At 41.5% G+C, this 18,305-nt stretch overlaps 1 protein-coding gene across 1 annotated transcript in view; it reads right to left on the bottom strand.

The window, feature by feature from the left end:
* Positions 1–515: 515 nt before the first annotated feature.
* CS (citrate synthase) overlaps positions 516–18,305 on the bottom strand; it is a 32,410-nt gene continuing 14,620 nt past the window's right edge. Inside the window, exons 2-11 of the mRNA XM_004379924.1 lie at positions 14,570–14,620; positions 13,554–13,661; positions 12,537–12,602; positions 12,082–12,213; positions 11,646–11,834; positions 3,871–4,070; positions 3,171–3,300; positions 2,950–3,051; positions 2,399–2,608; positions 516–2,091 (exon numbers count right to left, since the gene is read on the bottom strand). Of these exons, the coding sequence (XP_004379981.1) occupies positions 1,921–2,091; positions 2,399–2,608; positions 2,950–3,051; positions 3,171–3,300; positions 3,871–4,070; positions 11,646–11,834; positions 12,082–12,213; positions 12,537–12,602; positions 13,554–13,661; positions 14,570–14,620 (1,359 nt within the window). The 3' untranslated portion in view covers positions 516–1,920. The remainder of the gene's footprint in view (positions 2,092–2,398; positions 2,609–2,949; positions 3,052–3,170; positions 3,301–3,870; positions 4,071–11,645; positions 11,835–12,081; positions 12,214–12,536; positions 12,603–13,553; positions 13,662–14,569; positions 14,621–18,305) is intronic.

Raw genomic sequence — 18,305 nt, 5'->3', positions numbered from 1 at the left:
AAGCATTTGGTCTCATACTTCCCATCTATCTGATGCCCTAAGGACCACTTCTTGATATTTTGGGGGCCTCCTTAAGGGAGGATGTAAAAAAAGAGTCGACACTCCACAAAGTACTGGAGCCCTCTAGTGGCTCAAGTCCTGAGCTAGCAGCCCTATCCCATTCTGTCCTTGGTAGAGTTTCTTCCTTTCACCTGGTGGGCTGGACCAGTTTCCTTGGATTCATGAGATAAGCAGTTGTGAAGTCTCAGCAACAGACCTTGAGTGTTCTGCCTTATGACAAAATTAGGAAGGATGGGGACTAAAGGTCAAGGTTTCCTAACTTTGAGGAAAAACTGAAATCTTTGGAAATCTTCCTGGGAGCCTGGCCTCTCTGATTAGGATGAATGCCAAACCTGCCTAAAGATAAAGGGATACACAGGATAATTTAAAACCCATTAAGTCCAGGTTCTTACTAGCCAGATTCCTTACCTCATAATAGAGATTCTTCCAGGTCTTATTTAATAGCAGGCTCAAGAATTGTTAACAAAAACATTTATTTTGCATTTTATACAGAACCACCTGAAGTCTGCAACAGGACTTGACAGTTACCCAGACGTTTACAGACAGTGTATCCATCTCAACAGTGTGTTTCTGGAACTTGGGGATCCACACAAACACAGGCAGGAGTTCAGAGGAAGGGGGCACAGCAGGAGTGTATTTCAGTCTTTTCTCAAAGAAAAGGCGGTAGAGCATTCTGAGTCACTGAAAACCTGTGTAAATGGGGCTTCTAAAACAAACACTGTACTTTGAGCTCTTGCGAAGAGTCAAGAAAAGGACCTTGATAAATAAAAGGGTATTTTCTTGGGGCAGGGGATGAGGAGGAAGGCTTACTATCTTTAATTCCCTCAGACCCAAGACCTGATATTCAAAGGAGACCATGTCTAATCTTGAATAATTTCCCTGCTTAAAGAGGTTATGGTACCCCTGGGGTTAGATCATGAAGATATCATGCTGGTCATTCCCAAGTCCCTGTTCTATGCCCCACAGCACATTAAAAGAAAAAAAAAAAGGTCAGAAGGTAGTGGCTTGTGTTCCGTGGAAGTAAAAAGCTGAGTTCACAGTAAGCACTGATAAAGTCAAATGACTGGGAAAGACCACACGTCAGACAGTGTACAACCTGCTGTGAAAGGGGTTTCTAGTACGGAGCGAGAGGGGAAGGTCCAGAGCATCTTTTGCCTGAGGCACCCCAGGTATAGAGAGTCTGAAAGGAGGTGAATAATAAAGTAGTGGGAAACAGAACACCCCCAGACCTTAACTTTAATGGGACCGTTTAAAAAAGGGAAATAAAATGGAACACTGGATGCCAATCACAACAAATGCTGGTGGCCTCTATGCTCACCTGGTAGCATAAAAAAACTGCCAAAGTATATCCAGCTAACCAATAAATCTTGCTGGCGGTGTTTGTGTGCATGGGAGAGGGCGATGGGCTTAGTACAGCTGACAATCCAACATGATTCCTACGGAAACAGAAGAGGGCAGAGTCCTGGTTTGCCGGCATACTGAGGGCTGGGCAGAGTCAAACCAAAAGCTCCAAAGTGATTGCAGAGTCTCTGTAACCAGCTCTGAGCCAGGAAAGAGGGGCCAGATTCCCACTCTAGAGATGGCAGGAAGCCAAACCTGGACCATATCACATGCATTAGTCCTGGTCATCCTGTAGTTGATGGGCAAGTCATACTGGGCAGGGAAAAGGATCTGGTTAGGGAGAAGGGGTCGCTTTTCATCTTTTAAAGTCTTAATTTATATTTTAACTTCAAACTTCTTATCAGTGCCTCAGATAAAATTTAATCTTAAATCTTTAAAGGCCCCCTCAAATAAAAGTATACTTTTTTTTTTTAAAGTTTCCTAACTTTCTGATAATCAGTTTCCCCTCAGGCTCTAGTTTTACCCTGACTTAGAGTCTACAGACTTGATCAGACCATCCGTGCTCATGGACTTGGGCCTCTCTAGAGGGAAGCCTAGGGCTCGGCTCCAGATGAGCTGTGCCAGGACTCCCAGTGCCCGTGACACCCCAAACAGGACTGTGTAGTAATTCATCTCCGTCATGCCATAGAACTGTAAGGTAGAAGAAAAAAAGGCTTTGTTAAAGGCCCAGCGGTAGGCATGTAAAAGTCCAGGGTGATTCCATTTTCCCCTTTTCTCCAGAGATTTAGCCTAGTCAGCCTTAAATAGCAATGACAATGGGCGAAGTATAACAATTGGGATTCTTAAAAGAGAACACCTCCCCACAGGCCACTTTATCAAAAGGGTAAGGAAGGAGGTATAAGAGTCCATGCTCTGACTACGGAGTTGATTGTGTGCATGGCAGAGAATAGTAGGATTTGGTACAAATTGGAAGGGAAGCAGGAAAGGGAGGACTCACCTGGAGCAGCACCCCACTGTGAGCATCTACGTTGGGCCAGGGATTCTTGGCCTTGCCCTGCTCTAAGAGGATATTGGGCACAATCTTATACAGCTGAGCAACTAGCTTAAACATGGGATCATTAGGCAGGTGTTTCAGAGCAAACTCTCGCTGACAGGTATATCGTGGATCAGTCTTCCTTAGTACTGCATGGCCATAGCCTGGGACAACCTGCAAAGGGTGAGGGAAAAAAGCCAGCTGGTATTCAACAATTTCTACATGTACAATTCAGTGACATTGATTACATTCTTCAAGTGGTACAACCATTCTCACCCTCCTTTTCTGAATTGTTCCTCCCCCCCTCCCGCATTAACATAAACTTACTGTCCTCCTTCTTACCTAATTAGGTAGAAATTCTTGTCCTACTATCTTTCCTAAATTCTTCAGAATGGACAGATGGAAAAAAAAAAAAAATCTCCTTCTACAGCATAAGGACCTGTCATTCTTTTCTCCTAATTCTTCCAAACTGCAGAACCTGGGTTCTTTCCTAGTTGCTACGCATCTCTGCTTACCCGTCCTGAGTTGAGTGTGTTCCAGATGTAGTCTCGTAACTTCTCATCTGACACATCTTTGCCAACTTCCTTCTGTAGTTGTGTCAGCCAAACAAGCACCTCCTATGGAAAAGGTTTGGAGAATAAGGGAACGTCAATACATATGCCAGGACAGAATGCCAAGATCAAAAATAAAGCATGGGAATAAGTAAAACTTAAAGCAGGAAAAGGAATAGTCTTACCTGATTTGCCAGGCCATGTAGGGGCCCTGCCAGCCCGTTCATGGCAGCTGCAAAGGACAGGTAGGGGTCGGAAAGGGCACTGCCCACCAAATGGCTGGTATGGGCACTTACATTGCCACCCTCATGGTCACTGTGGGGAAATAAGAAAGGAAGAGTCAAGGCCAAGGGAAGGAAGAGAAAGAAAGGGCAGATTATAGAAACACAGACCTTTCTGTTCTCTTGTCACATACTAGCCTGGTTCTGGGCTGACAGGCACCTATAGCCAACCAGATATACACAAGCTATTTTAAGAGATGGACCAATCCTATTACCAGCTTTTGTTCACTAATCCACAGAGCTGGAGAGGTTATTGGCTGATAATGCCTGTATGCCAAGCTCCCCAACTCCCACCGTAGCTTTAACAGCAGTGGCCAGAAGAGGGAGCTCCTGGAAAGCTGTTGGACCACCTAATGTGAGCAGCTAGTACCTTTTCCCAGCTAGAGGTACCATCTTGTTCTTTGCATGGTTACGGTAATTTCCCTAGACCTCTTGACCTTCCTTACTAAACTCCTTTCTTTCCTTGTTATCACCCCTTATGCCATGTTTCCATCTCCTTGTTGCCTAACACTTGTTCCCAGAAGATGGGAATGTTAAGGAGCTTTCCTTAAAGTTTCCCACCAAACCAGGCACCTGATGGCTATGGTTACTGGGTCTCCCTCACCTGTGGATGGTGAGGTATAAGCGCATGAGCTCAGTGAACTGAGCATCAGTATAGCCTAACATGTTGGTGAAATTGTGCGACCAGTCCAGCTTAGTGTCAATGGCCCCAATACTGCTGCCCTCCCGGTAGAGGTTCCGGTAGATCTTTGCTGCAACACAAGGTAGCTTTGCAATCAGATCCATACAGTCCTCGTAAATCAACTAATGGGAGAAAAGGAAATTGGAGAAAAAAACAATAATTAGCAATGAAGAACTTGGGCAAGGGATGCTTGCCCTCATGAACTGGACCATTTGGGTTGATGGTTATATGCTGAGTGGTATAGACAGAGTATGTTTTCAAAGTAGAGAATAACAATAATAACCATTTAACCAAATAAATATGACACAGGTACAGCACTAATTAATTTGCGCATACTGTCTCATATATATTAAAACACTGACCCAATTCTTACCACCCTACAAAGTATATAATGACCTCTGTTTTACAGATTAGGGAACTAAGGCCCAGCACATTCAGTTAAATGCTAAATTCAGGTTTTGAACGCTGATAACATTTAACCATATTTCCCACTACATCGTGACAGGACAAATAAGTCCTTTGTACTCAATGTGCTAAGATACTAGGTTTTAATAATTTATTCTGTGTTCTATCTTCCTAAGAAAATTCACCATATATACCAAAGGAAAACCGTGGCATTCTTTTTGTTACAACAAAGCACTAACTGTGTATCAGGTTCTGTGCTAGATATATTATTTGCATTATTTTTTTTCTTACAATAATCTTGTATATCCCTATCCTTCATTTTACAGATGAGGAAATTAGGGCTTGGCCAGATTAAGTAATTTATACAAGGTCACCCACTTAGTTAATAAGCATCACCTAGCTTAAAAAATTAACTTATAGTCACTCTTGTTTCATGTATACCTTTACTCACTTTCCCCCTCACTTCCCGATTTATTTTAAGCAAATCCTAGACATCATATATTTCAACATGTCAGTATTTAAGGATGTATGTCTAGAAGGTAAAGATTTTTCATAAATGACATCACGAAACCATTATCCCAACTATGAAAATTTAAAAATTTTTTTATTGTGCTTTAAGTGAGTTTACAGTTCAAGTCAGTTTCTCACACAAAAATTTATACATACATTGTTATGTGACCCTAGTTGCTTTCCCTACAATGTGATAGCACACGACCCCTTTCCCCCCTGCATTTCCCGTGTCCATTCAACCAGCTCCTGTCCCTTTCAGCCTTCTCATCTCGCCTCCAGACAGGAGCTGCCCATTTAGTCTCATGTATCTACCTGAGCTAAGAAGCACACTCCTCACGAGTATTATTTTATGTCTTATAGTTCAGTCTCATCTTTGTCTGAAGAGTTGGCTTCAGGAATGGTTTCCATTTTGGGCTTAGAGTCCAGGGGCCATGTCTTCTGGGGTCCCTCCAGTCTTAGACCATTAAGTCTGGTCTTTTTTACTAGAATTTGAGTTCTGCACTCACTCCACTTCTCTCCTGCTCTGTCAGGGACTCACTGTTATGTTCCCTGTCAGGGCGGTCATTGGTGGTAGCCAGGCACCATCTAGTTCTTCTGGTCTCAGGCTAATGAGGTCTCTGGTTTATGTGGCCCTTTCTGTCTCTTGGACAAATATTTTCCTTGTGTCTTTGCTGTTCTTCATTCTCCTTTCCTCCTGGTGGGTTGGGACAAATTGACGCATCTCAGATGGCCACTCGCTAGCTTTTAAGACCCCAGACACCACTCATCGAAGTGTTTCTTAATAAACTTTGTTATGCCAATTGACCTAGATGTCCCCTGAAACCATGGTCAGTCGCCTCTGCTACTCTGTCCCTTGAAGTGTTTGGTTGTATTCAGGAAACTTCTTAGCTTTTGGTTTAGTTCAGTTGTGCTGACTTCCCCCGTATTGTTGTTGTCCTTCTCTTCACCTAAGGTAATTCTTGTCTACTATCTAGTTAGTGAATACCACTCTCCCGCCCACTCCACCCTCGTAACCATCAAAGAATGTTGTCTTCTGTGTTTAAACCTTTTCTTGCCATCTAAGAAAATTTTAACAAATTCTCAATATCATTAAATATCTAGTCAATATTAAAATTTGCCTGATTAAAGCTGAAGCCCCTCACTGGTTCATTTGTTTGAATCAGGACTGAAACAAATTCCACGTATTGCAATTGTCTTATATGTCTTTGAAGTCTCTTTTAATCAGTTTAAGTTCTCCCCTTTTTTATCTTTGCAATGATTTTGTGGAAATCTGGATAACTTGTTCTGTAGAGTTTCCTACAGTTTAAGTTTTGCTGGTTATATAGCTGTGATGTCATTTAACATGTTCCTCTTGTCCACTGATAGTTAGATCTAGAGGCTTGAGGTTCAATTAAGACTACTTCATTTAGGTATGCAGTGTTGTGTTCATTTTTCAGGAGACATATAATGTCTGGCTGTCTCTCTTTTTGTGATGTTAATAGCTTGCTTCAACTTTTATGTCTCAGTTTTATCTTCTCAAAAGGATTTTAAGTTCCTTTAGGGAAGGGAAAATTATTGTTATTCAATATTCTTCAGAAAATTTGCTTTCATTCAGTTTCAGGTACACAGCATAGAATAAATACATGCCGACTGATATTGCATAGTGCTATTCCATCAAGCTAACTGGCTAAGTGCTCCTGCGAGAAGTCATGACGTTTCAGTAGGTCTGCTGGAACAAAGAGCAACATCTGTAATAACTAGCCTAAAGAGTTAATTTCTATGAAGTCATTTATTACTCAAGTACTCTCTGAATTTTTTCAATGCCACCAGGATTCAATGAGAATAATGCCAAAATTAAAAAGGTACTTGAAGCAAGAAATACTTAGCTTACACTTGCAAGTTCTCAGGAGATTACTTACATAATAATTATACTATTAACTATACTTCCTTACAGGTCTACATTTCCTAAGGAAGTAGGTTACTTTCAGAAGTCTGCACCAAGATAAGCAGTTTTAAGGAACCTGGGATCATTTACAGAATGTCAAGAACAGGATCCTGGGCTAGGCAAACTGGTATCTGTGGAGTATATACTCATTTTCAAAATTATTTGGAAGGTAAATGGCCATATCATAAAGAAACTACAAAAAGATAATTATTTCAACTTCCACCACTGAAGATGAGTTTTTTTTAAAAAAGAAAAGAACCTGACAGAGAATTCCTGCTTATTTCTTTAATAAACTTAGACCAAGCTGCTATTTACATACTTGTACCAACTTATTCTTCATCTATAAAGCGTTGGAAGAAAGATGTTAAAGCGTGACAACATCATAACTATCCTGAATAAAAGTAACAGAACTGTCTATAATCATCATCATGAGCCACCATTTCTATTTAGGAAAAATCTAGCCAAGATTATTCCATTTAGCTATCAATTACTATTAAGAAGACACAGAAAAAGAAGAGAGTCAATATTAATGGTGAAGAGACCCTGGAATCAAGTAAACCCAAGTTTGAATCTGGTCTCTACTACTTACTAGCTGTGTGACCTTGGGCAAGCTACTCCTCTAATCCTCAGTTTTCCTATTCAGTAAAATGGGAATAATAAATAACACCTACCTCACAGGGTTGTTCTGAGGATTAAATCAGATAATGAATATAAAGCCTTTAAGCACGATACTTGCCATGTTTTCAAAAGTTGTTAGCAGCTGTTAGGGATGATGATGATTTTATTATAAACAGCTTCAAAACCTACATATACCATTCATAAGCCCTACCAAACTTCATCTATCAGCTACTTAGCAAATATTACTAAATTCCCCATCTTAAGGCTGCTTCACAATTAAACAGCTAGTTGCAGCACAGCAATCATCCTGTCATGAATGAAGTTACAGTCAAGTAGAAAGAGACCTAAAAGCTGGTTAAACTCTTTCAATTGAAGAGATTATACTAGTCTTCTAATGTTATGGAAACTTATGGAGGAAGTGCTGTGAGCAGATCATCCTCTTGTGGTACATGTGAAAAACAGTATGAGCTGATGATTCTAGGAAAGACTTAGACAACATGTAAATGCCTTACCATAAATTTTTAATCCGAAATAACCAGCTGAATGCTATCATGTAATTCTACTTAGACAGTCCGTGGTTGAATTAACCAAGACAGAGAACTAAAGTGAAATAGCTTAACTGACCTTTGAGAGAGACAGAGAGAGAGAGATGTGGCAGCCAAAGCACATCAAGCTCCACTGTAACTAGAACAGTTACTGGTGCTCTTTGTCAGTGTAAACTTAGTAGACACACAACCCAAGGTTGACAAATGTGTAAGTACTGCTTACAAATACCCTCCAGAAGATCAGCAAACTCCTGAAATACAACCTGTCTACCTGAAGTCAGCCATCCCTGGATCACCTCTCACAAAGAGATGATGCTAGGATAGTCAAGCAATGGCTGCACACTGAAATGGAGGTAATACAACAGCAAGCAGAGAAGTACAAGATTCATTTTAGGGATTCAGTAAAGGATAGTATTAAGCAATGCAGCATTAGATGCCTTGGAAATAGAAAACCAAACCAAGCTCACTGCCGTCAAGTCAATTCTGACTCATAGCGACCCTATAGGGCAGAGTAGAACTGTCCCATAGGTTTTCCAAGGAGTGGCTGGTAGATTCGAACTGCAAACCTTTTGGTTAGAAGCTGAGCTCTTAACCACTACGCGACCAGGACTCCAGATAAATATCTTATAGACATCTATCATAAAATATGAAGAAGCTGTTTCTTTTCCTCTTTGAGACAGTCACGACGACAGCATTACAAGAAGTAAACAGGCACTTCTGAGTGATCACTTTTTAAAAGACAAGCTTCGGGGTAGAAATGGTGATCTTGATTTAACCTTTTCTATTACAGTGACTGTGGTGCAATGCGTTTCTTGTATATATGGCTTTCTGGCCTTGGGTTTATAATTCTGCCAAAAATAATTGGCTGGGCCACAGTCTGGCCTGTGATTGTTCTATTTTATGCATCTTGCAGGGATTGGTCAGTTTACTATGCAAATAGGGTGTGTGAAACCACCCAATGGGATTAAGTAACCATGTGTGAATTTGATTACTAAGCAAATTAAGTGACTGTGGTCTACAAAGGGGATTGGTCAGTTCCTGGTATGGTGGGAGGGCCATGACTTGAAATTGACAAGCAGTAGGCTTACACACGGCTAACTGCACAGAGATTTAGGGGGACTTCACTACCATCAAGAAGAGCCTGGAGTAGAGTGCGTCCTTTGGACTTGGGGTCCTGAGAAACTCCTAGACACAGGATACAGTGAGCTGTAACACTGAAGATGGCACGAGATGGTGCAACAGCACGAGCAGCAGGAACCAGGAGACCAGCGCAAGGCGGCTGCAATGGCTTGCCGACCTATGGAGCATGAGAGCTGAGCGCCTTCAGGAAGGAGGCTTGCTGGTGGAGTGGAGTGCCTCTGGGCACTTGTCAGCAGAGCTAAAGAGTTGTAACACTTGCCCAAGCATTGCATGGCCAAGAGAAGGCCAAATGGTGGGCACAGCTGAGAAAGAAGGCCCAGTGGGAGGCATGGCTGGAAGCTGTCCTGACTGAAGAATTTTATCCTGTCTCCTGAGTTGTAGCCTGTTACTTCCAAGTTGATCCTTATCCCAAGTTGTAGCCTGTTACTTCCCTAATAAACCACATAACCGTGAGTATGGTCTGTGAGTTCTGGGTGGCCACTGCAATGAATTATCAAACCCAGCAGAGAGGTAGACAGTGCTATGCGAGGGAGAGGGGGGATGCCTGGTGTCAGAAATGGTGAAAAAGTTGAAAAGTGGAGGTATGTCTGACCTACACCTCATAGGAATCAGCTTTATGTTATCTTGATTCTTATCCCCCCTCCTGAATGTAGATGAGCTCTGATGCTAGCAGATTGCAGTGACCCATAGAGAGAACAATTATTTGAATAGCATTTTACAAAGAAAATTAAAAGCACTATATGCAGATCACAGGACCTTCTGCACCTGCTGATGTGGGGCTTTATAAATGCTTTAGGTGGTTGTGAATGTGTATATTTTGGGCCATTCCTATCGTCACGGATTGAACTTCGTCCTCCAAAAATGTGTGTCAACTCGGCTAGGCCGTGATTCTCAGTATTGTGTGACTGTCCACCATTTTGTCATCTGATGTGATTTTCCTATACGTTGTAAATCCTACCTCTATAATGTTAATGAGGCAGGACTCTATAAGATTAGGTTGTGTCTTAAGTCAATCTCTTTTGAGATATAAAAGAGAGAAGCAAGCGGAGAGACACAGGGACCTCATAACACCAAGAAAGTAGTGCCAGGAGCAGAGTGCATCCTTCAGACCTGAGGTCTCTGCACTGCGAGGTCCATAGACCAGGGGAAGATCGATGACAAGTACCTTCCTCTAGAGCTGACAGAGACAGAAAACCTTCCCCTGGAGCTGGAGCCCTGAATTTGGACTTTTAGCCTACTAGACTGTGAGAGAATAAATTTCTGTTTGTTAAAGCCATCCACTTGTGGTATTTCTGTTATAGCAGCACTAGGTAACTAAGACACCTGTACCTTCTTCCCCAATTCCAACCAGATTAACATCCATTTCAACTCCTCCCTCCTCTCTCCCCCAAAAGCAAACACAATTCTCTATACACAGTTGGCACTGAATAAATACTGACCAACCAAGTCAAGCAGGAGTTGCCAAGACCCAAGGGGGTTTCATCAAACTAGTGTGTCATCTTATTCTGTGCATTGCACCACAGTGAACTCTTTGGGGCCTTTTTGGTGTTTGGCATTTCCTGGTCAAAAATCATTTAGTGTGCAAAATGGAGCCCTGGTTGTGCAATGCTTAAGTACTCAGCTGCTAATCAAAGGTTGGCGGTTCGAATTCACCCGGAGGCTTTGTGGGAGAAAGACCTGGTGATGTGCTTCCTTAAAGATTACAGTCTAGAAAACCCTATAGGGCAGTTTTACTCTGTCACATGAGGTTGCTATGAGTCAGAATCGACTCAATGGCACCCCATAACAATTTTGCAAAAGGGAATTTTTCTGTTCTTGTAGTACCTGTCCCCGAATAAGAAATAAAAGCAAATGAGGTATCTTACATAGCCAGATAACTTGTACTTTATGCAGTGTTTGTGATATGCGGGGCAATGGAAAGAAGATAGAAAGAATTATGTATTATGTTTCTGGAAAAGGCAGAATAGCCTTCCCATACCCACACCACAGAGTTCAAATTATTACGGTCATATTTCATTGTCAGAAAATAAAACTCATTTGTTTCTAGATTCTACTCCCAGGATACTAACCAAATTCCCACACGACAGGTATCTTGTATGGGCTAGCACAAAACTATGGCTGACTGGTATTAGTTACTCTAGATTCTAGATTCTAGAGTTGCCTTAGTTGCTATTCACCCAACTTGAAAGATTTATCAAGGTTCTCCTTGTTTACAGAAGAGGGAGAGGGGAATGAGTGACCCTCTGGGGCTAAGGTGAGACTGCTCTGCAAAACCTTCCTCAGAGACCTTGTAGTTAAAGTTGAAACCTCTTCAATGCTCCAACAGTCCTGTGTACATGCCTCTAACTATAGCAAGATTACCTTAGTGATAGAAACCATTCTCTAGTCATCTTTGTAATCCCCACAACTGATACAAAGTAAGCTACAATAAAAATCTGTTAAATGAGTTTCCTGCATGGTAATTTTCCTAAGATTCTATGTTCTCCTTTTCTCCCATCACACTTAGGCCCTTTGAATCCCTATCACACATTAACTACCCCACCCAAATTTCTTACCTCCCAGTACTTGGTTCGGTTGATGCCCTCTGCATATGCTCGGGCAAAGTTACTTTCACTGTTGAGGGCTGTAATGGATGCACTGAGCTGAGACATGGGATGTAGATTGTTCGGGAAGTTGTCCAGCATGGTGACCACATGGGAAGGCAAAGCTGCCCTCTTTGCCCACTCTTTTGAGAGCCAAGATACCTGTGGAGACAGAAACACAGCTCAGAATACTAGCAAGGAAAAGGACGGAGAGAAAAGGACAGTGATAGCTGAGCAAAGAAAACCAAGAGTTCAACCCAATCCATTTACATGGCAGATTGTGCTCTGATTCTTTCCCCTCACTGCATATCTCTATAACTACCACCCATAGCTAGATCAGAATTAAGTGTCTGAGATTAGAGAAAGGCAAAGAAGGGGAATGGGAAGGGCTGATGTCCCTTTGCTTTACCTGTTCCTCCGTTGGGATTTGTCCAGTGACCAGCAGCCAAAATAACCCCTCAGGCAGGGGTTCTTCCCCACCCTTAGCCTTGGGGAGCAGTTTCTGGCATTCAGGGATACTATAGCCTCGGAAACGGATGCCCTTGAGGGAGAAGAGTGAGAATTACAACTTCCTAAATTTACTGTCCTGGAAGTCACATGACTAACTGACCCTACTTAAAGCAGACCTTTCAACAAGTTAGAAAGAACTTGTAAAGCTTAAATCGTCATATAATTTACTTCTATTTTTGTACTTTTATATTAAAATGGTAACTTTCTTTCAGTTATTTCATTCATACCTATTCTCCACCTTGCAAATATGAAGGTAGATGCTTTGCTTTGTTCTCCTTCCTCTCACTGGCCTAATCCATGCTGTGTGCAGTAGTAAGCATAATGATTACAGTTACTGACATGAACGTGTCTTACCTCATCAGGATCAAGAACTGATGTTTCATATATCAATCCCTTCATGCCTCTCATGCCACCATACATCTAAAAAAAAGAAGAGGATGTGACCAACAGTCAAAATTACTCAGACTAGAGTTTGTCAAAGCTTCACAGGATCTGGGAGAGGAGAGAGGAAATTTATTCTGACTTGCAAGACTTCATTTGGAGGAAGAAGATCTCCGAGGAGTTAAATGACTACAAAACAGAACTTTGGCAATGAAAATATTAAATTAAGAAGTCGCTTTTTCTTTAATGTTTCTGCCACTGTTTGCTTCCTTTTCTTATGGTTTTTTTTTTTTTTTCCCTGCTGTTTACGCTTACCCTCCACTCTCAGTCCGAAGTAAAGAGAATGGGATTTATTACAGGGGAAGGAAACGGAGACCAATGGCTAAACACTGCTGTGGAACTACCATCCAAGCAGCTCAGAGTCTTAGAGCTAGGGAAAAATTATGTTCTGAAGAGCTTTGGTGGTGCAGTGGTTATGCACTTGGCTGCTAACTGAAAGGCTGGCAGTTTGAACTCATCAGCCACTCCACGGGAGAAAGATGTGGCAGTTTGCTTCCATAAAGATTACAGCCTAGAAAACCCTATGGGCCAGTTCTACTATGTTCTATAGCATTGCTATGGGACAGAATTGATTCAATGGCAATGGGCTTTTTTGTTGTTGTTGTTGTTTTTAAATATGTTCTAGAGGGCCTGCTGTGGTTTAACTGGATTGTGGATACAGCATCAACTCAAAGACAGAGTCCTGGCCCCAAAAGCTGAGGGGTTGGGAACAGGAATAGAAACTTCACTCATCCCTCCCCTGGGTGAAGTAGGTTAGGTTCAGCTGCTAAATTTGTAGGGAAAAAAGTCTAATCTCTAATGAACACCATAACCTCAACATTTCCTTGAATGAGACAGAGCACTTTTGAACAGCTTGTGAAAAAGATGTTATTTTTGTTGAGGCATGTTAGAACTACTTCTCCCAACTGAGACCGACCCCAGAGCCCTTACCATGTCCACAGTGATTTGGCCCACCACTGTCTTGCCATGTTGCTGCCTGAAGGTCTTAATTTTGGCCTGCTCCTTAGGTATCAGGTCAGCCAATATGTCTTTCAAATTCTAAAAAGAGAAGTAGAAGGACTAAGTGAGGGTCAGAAAGCTGATTAGATTATCTGCAAAGTGAAAGTGTTAAAATTTTCCTTCTTAGAATGTGACTTTATCTGTCACAGAATTCTAGTCAACTACTCTGTATAGATAAGGGTTAAAGAATTAAGCAAAAACATTTGATATTCCCACCTCATTATGCCACTGAGTAAATTATTTCTTAAAATAGTAGTAACAGCAATAATAATAGTTTAGCAACAACAATAAAAATGGATACCTCCAGGAGATACTTGGATGCTCACCTAAGACCTTTCCACATTGAGTAAATGGGTAGTGGTGGGGCAGGGCAGTCTGTTTGGTTTTACTGCCAGGTATAATAGTTAAGATTGTGTGTCAGCTTGGCTGGGCCATGATTCTCAGTGTTTATATGTGATCACCTCCATGATGGGATCTGCTATGAGTAGCTAATCAGTTGAAACGGAGTTTCCTTGGGCATGTGGCCTGCGTCCGAATATAAGTGGTCATTCTGGCTTTTGCCTGCTTGGGATCCTGCAGCTGCCTCCTGTTCGTCTGACCTCTGGTTCTTGGGACTTGAGCTAGCAGCTTATCTGCAGATCTTGGGATTCGTTGATCTTCACAGCCTGTGAGCAAGATCCCTGCTCTCCGACCTGCCAATATTGAGTTCACCAGCTCCTGCAGCTATGTGAATCAGAAGCCTCTATCCTGATCCACAGACTTGGGACATTCCAGCCTCTACAATCACGTGAGCCATTTCCTTTCTATATATGTTTTACTGGTTTTGCTTCTCTAGTGAACTCAGCCTAAGACACCAGGATAATGACAAGAGGCCAGGTGGTAGCCTAATCCCTCATCTTAGGGTCAGGCTGCCCCAATGATTCTTAGTCCTCTTTTTCAAACCTTACCGTGGAGGAAACACTGGCATGCCGGGCAGCAAGAACAAGACAGGATGCATGCTGCAAAGAAAACACAAAAGCATTATGGAACAGCTTCTCCTCCCTACTGTGTATTAACAGGAAGGCACTTCAGTGACTCAACTTCTTGTCTCTTCATCTTAGCCTCTTAGGATAGTTTGACATAGAAAACTCTAAAAGGCCTTGAACAGCTTGGGAGAAGTCACCAGCCAGGAAGCAGCAACAGGTTTAACTCAGCTTCTAACATCCATAGCTTCCTTAGCATTCCCTGAAGAGAGACTCTTTCCCATTATCTTGGTTAGGCACAGACAGCCAATTGTTAGAGTACTCAAATTTAGCTGTCAATATTCTGAGTGGCGTCAAGGAAAGCAAATGAGGAAACTGGGCAATTAGTACTTAACTCTGCTGATAAGATCCCTCCTGTACCTAGGCTTTTGGCAGCACTTCAACCTCTCCAGTCTAGGAGAGCCCACAGGCAGAGGGCAGCCTTTCACAATATTACTCCTAACGCTCTTGGAAAAAGCAGAGAAGGTATAGCAATAGCAACAAAAGAAACTAAAGCACTGGAAAAGAGAATGACATGACACTTAAAGAGGATGAAATAAAGACATTTCAGATAAACAAAAACTGAGAGTATAACAACTACACACCTGTATTAATTTAAAATTTTAAAGATATTCTTTTAGGAAGTAAAGGATCCCTGGGTGGCGCAAATGGTTTGTGCTCCACTTCTAACCTAAAGGTTGGCAGTTCGAACACATTCAGTGGCTCCGTGGAAGAAAGGCCTGGTGGTCTGCTTTCTTAAAGATTATAGCCAAGAAAACCATATGGAGTAGTTCTACTCTGTAATACATGGGGTCACCATGAGTCTGAAATGACTGGATGGCAATGGGTTTGAGTTTTTTTTTTTTTTTTTAAGGAAGAAAATTATCCAGAAAGATAGCTCTGAGACTCAAGAAGGCTATTCCTTACTACAGAAATAAATAGTGTAGCTAGTCAACCCTATGTTTAGAGAAAGGTTTTTTTTAGAAGACTACTTTCTATGAAGAGATTGCTGAGTTGCCAAAGAAAGTTCAACTTTGAAATAAGACCAATTATACTAACTGTAAGGCCTTACACAAGTAGATTAACTTTTCTGCATAAGAATTTTTTGAAGTTCAAATGAGATAGTTACAGTTAAGTCTGCATGCTAATATACCACACGCTTCACAAGGTTGTCCTGTAATAAATTACAGTGGACGTGAATGCATTTTGCAAACTAAATTCCAAATATATGCCCTAGAGTGAGAGTTTCCTGGGACCTGAGGCTTTTTAGAATTTAGCATCTTCTGTTGGGGCAGGGACGGGGAGCATGGTGTGAGGGTGAGTTGCAAAGGGAAGAGACCCTTCAGAAAAGGTGATTTGTTTAAATATTTTATTGTGTTTTAGGTGAAAGTTTACACAGCACATTAGATTCTCATTTAACAATTTTTATGCAAATTGCTCTGTGACATTGGTTATGATTTCTGCAATGTGTCAGTATTTTCATTATTTCCATTCTGTTTGTTCTGTTTCCATTGATCTAGCTTCCCTTCCCTTCCTTGCCTTCTTATCTTTGCTTTTGGGTAAATGTTGACCTTTTGGTCTCATATAGTTGACTGTTTAAGGGAGCACATTGCTCATGGGTGATAATGTTTATTTCATAAGTTAATCTACTATTTGGCTGAAAGGTCACCTCCAGAAATAGCTTCAATTCCAAGTTCAAAGAGTATCTTAGGGTGATAGTCTTGGGGGTTTCTCTAATCTCTACTGATCCAGTAGGTCTGGCCTTTTTTAGGAATTTTAATTTTGTTCAACATTTTTCTCCCATTCTATCTGGGACGTTCTATTATGTCCCTGATTAGAACAGTTGGTAGTGGTAGCTGGGCAGCATCTAGTTCTTCTGGTCTCAGGTTAGAAGAGGCCGTGGTTCATGTGGGCTGTTAATCCTATAGACTAGTTTTCTTCGAGTCTTTGGTTTCCTTCATTCTCTTTTGCTCCAGACAAGTAGAGACCAATAGTTGTATCTCAGATGGCTGCTTGCAAGCTTTTAAGACCTCAGATGCTACTCACCTAACTAGGGTGTAGGACATTAACTTTATGAACTATGTTATGCCAACTGACTACTAAATTGTCCCACAAGACTATGGTCTTAAGCCTTTAACCCGGTAAACCAATCCTATAAGTTGTTTGGATATGTCTAGGAAGTCTCCGTAACTGTGCCCCCATGTGTTTTATTATATATATCTATGGATATATGTGCAGCACACACCAATCTGTATATACACATGCCTACAGATACACCTATACATGCACGTGCATTCACTTGCATATGCCTTCCTGTACACATATATGCATACATATCTACCTATATAACCACACACATATTTGTTTATTACTGCTGCTGCAAAATTGTGTATGTTACAGCATTTACTGAAGCTGTCCCTTTTTCTTGTTTACTTCTTAGTGTCTTCATTTACCTTGGTCAAGTTGTGCAGGCTTCACCCATGCTGTATTTGGTACTGCCTTTCCCATCACCAAAATAGTAAGTGTCTACTATCTAGAAAGTAATTCCCCCTCCCTCCTCCTACCATTCCTGGTAACCATCAAGGAACACTGCTTTCTGTGCGTATACCTGTTCTTAACTTTTTATAATAGTGGGACCATACAGTATTTGTCCTTTTGTGATTGACTTATTTCACTCAGCAATATGTCCTCCAGATTCATCTAAAAAAGGTTATTTTTAAAAGAATCAATCCAAAGCCAAATTCAGAGAGCACTAGGGAAGCTAAAATGTCCCAAAGCAAAGGGGGAACACCTCAACTTGTTGTTAACCAGGGCTGTCCTTAACTCCTTCCTAGAGTCTCTTCTAGCTCACCGAGGACCATCTGGGCAAGAAGTAGGCAGCACAAACAGCCTTTTAGCTCCTTCACCCTCCAGTGGGGCAAATGGAAAGCTGAACTCAGCATTCTAGAAATAACTTTGCCTTTTCTTATTAGTCACCAAAAAGGGAAAACGTGAATGAATTCAAATTATTGTTCTACAGACCTAATCTTGTTCAAGCCATTCCATGCTCCAAGGTCCTATAGATCCATCTCCCAGAGACCACATCAGCCTTGCAGATCTTTTAACTGTGGGAGTTGGTTATTGTAGCAGGTTTGTTTTGTTTTTAGAGGCTACGGGACACAGATCATTTGAAATAAGTTGAAATTTCTCCATAATGATTATTTTTCACTTCTAAACCATCTTTGGAAACCCTGGTGGCATAGTGGTTAAGAGCTATGGCTACTAAACAAAAGGCTGGCAGTTTGAATCCACCAGACGCTTCTTGGAAACCCTGTGGGGCAGTTCTGCTCTGTCCTATAGGGTCGCTATGAGTCCGAATCAACTCGACAGAAACAGGTTTGGTTTTTTTGGTTTTAAACCATCTTAATTTCTACAATGGCTTGCAGCTTCACTGGTGAGAAAAGATTGTAAGAAGAATATTTTAAGGTTAAATCTTAGGCAAAAAAAAAAAGAAAATCTATCCAAGCTCAACAGACAGAATAACCACCCAAATCTTAAGATGAAAATGGAAATTCCCTCATGTTGGAGGTCTTTCTTCAACCGGTATGACCATAAGACAAAGTTTTCCCCCCTGAGAGAGAACTACCAGAACAATGGGCTGCCTTCTCCTTTTTCTTCATTTAGCACTTAAAGGGGGTGGGGG

This window comes from Trichechus manatus, unplaced genomic scaffold (assembly GCF_000243295.1).
Source record: "Trichechus manatus latirostris isolate Lorelei unplaced genomic scaffold, TriManLat1.0 scaffold00069, whole genome shotgun sequence".
In the NCBI taxonomy this organism is placed as follows: Eukaryota; Metazoa; Chordata; class Mammalia; order Sirenia; family Trichechidae; genus Trichechus; species Trichechus manatus.
This window is presented reverse-complemented; position numbering and strand designations above follow the sequence as displayed.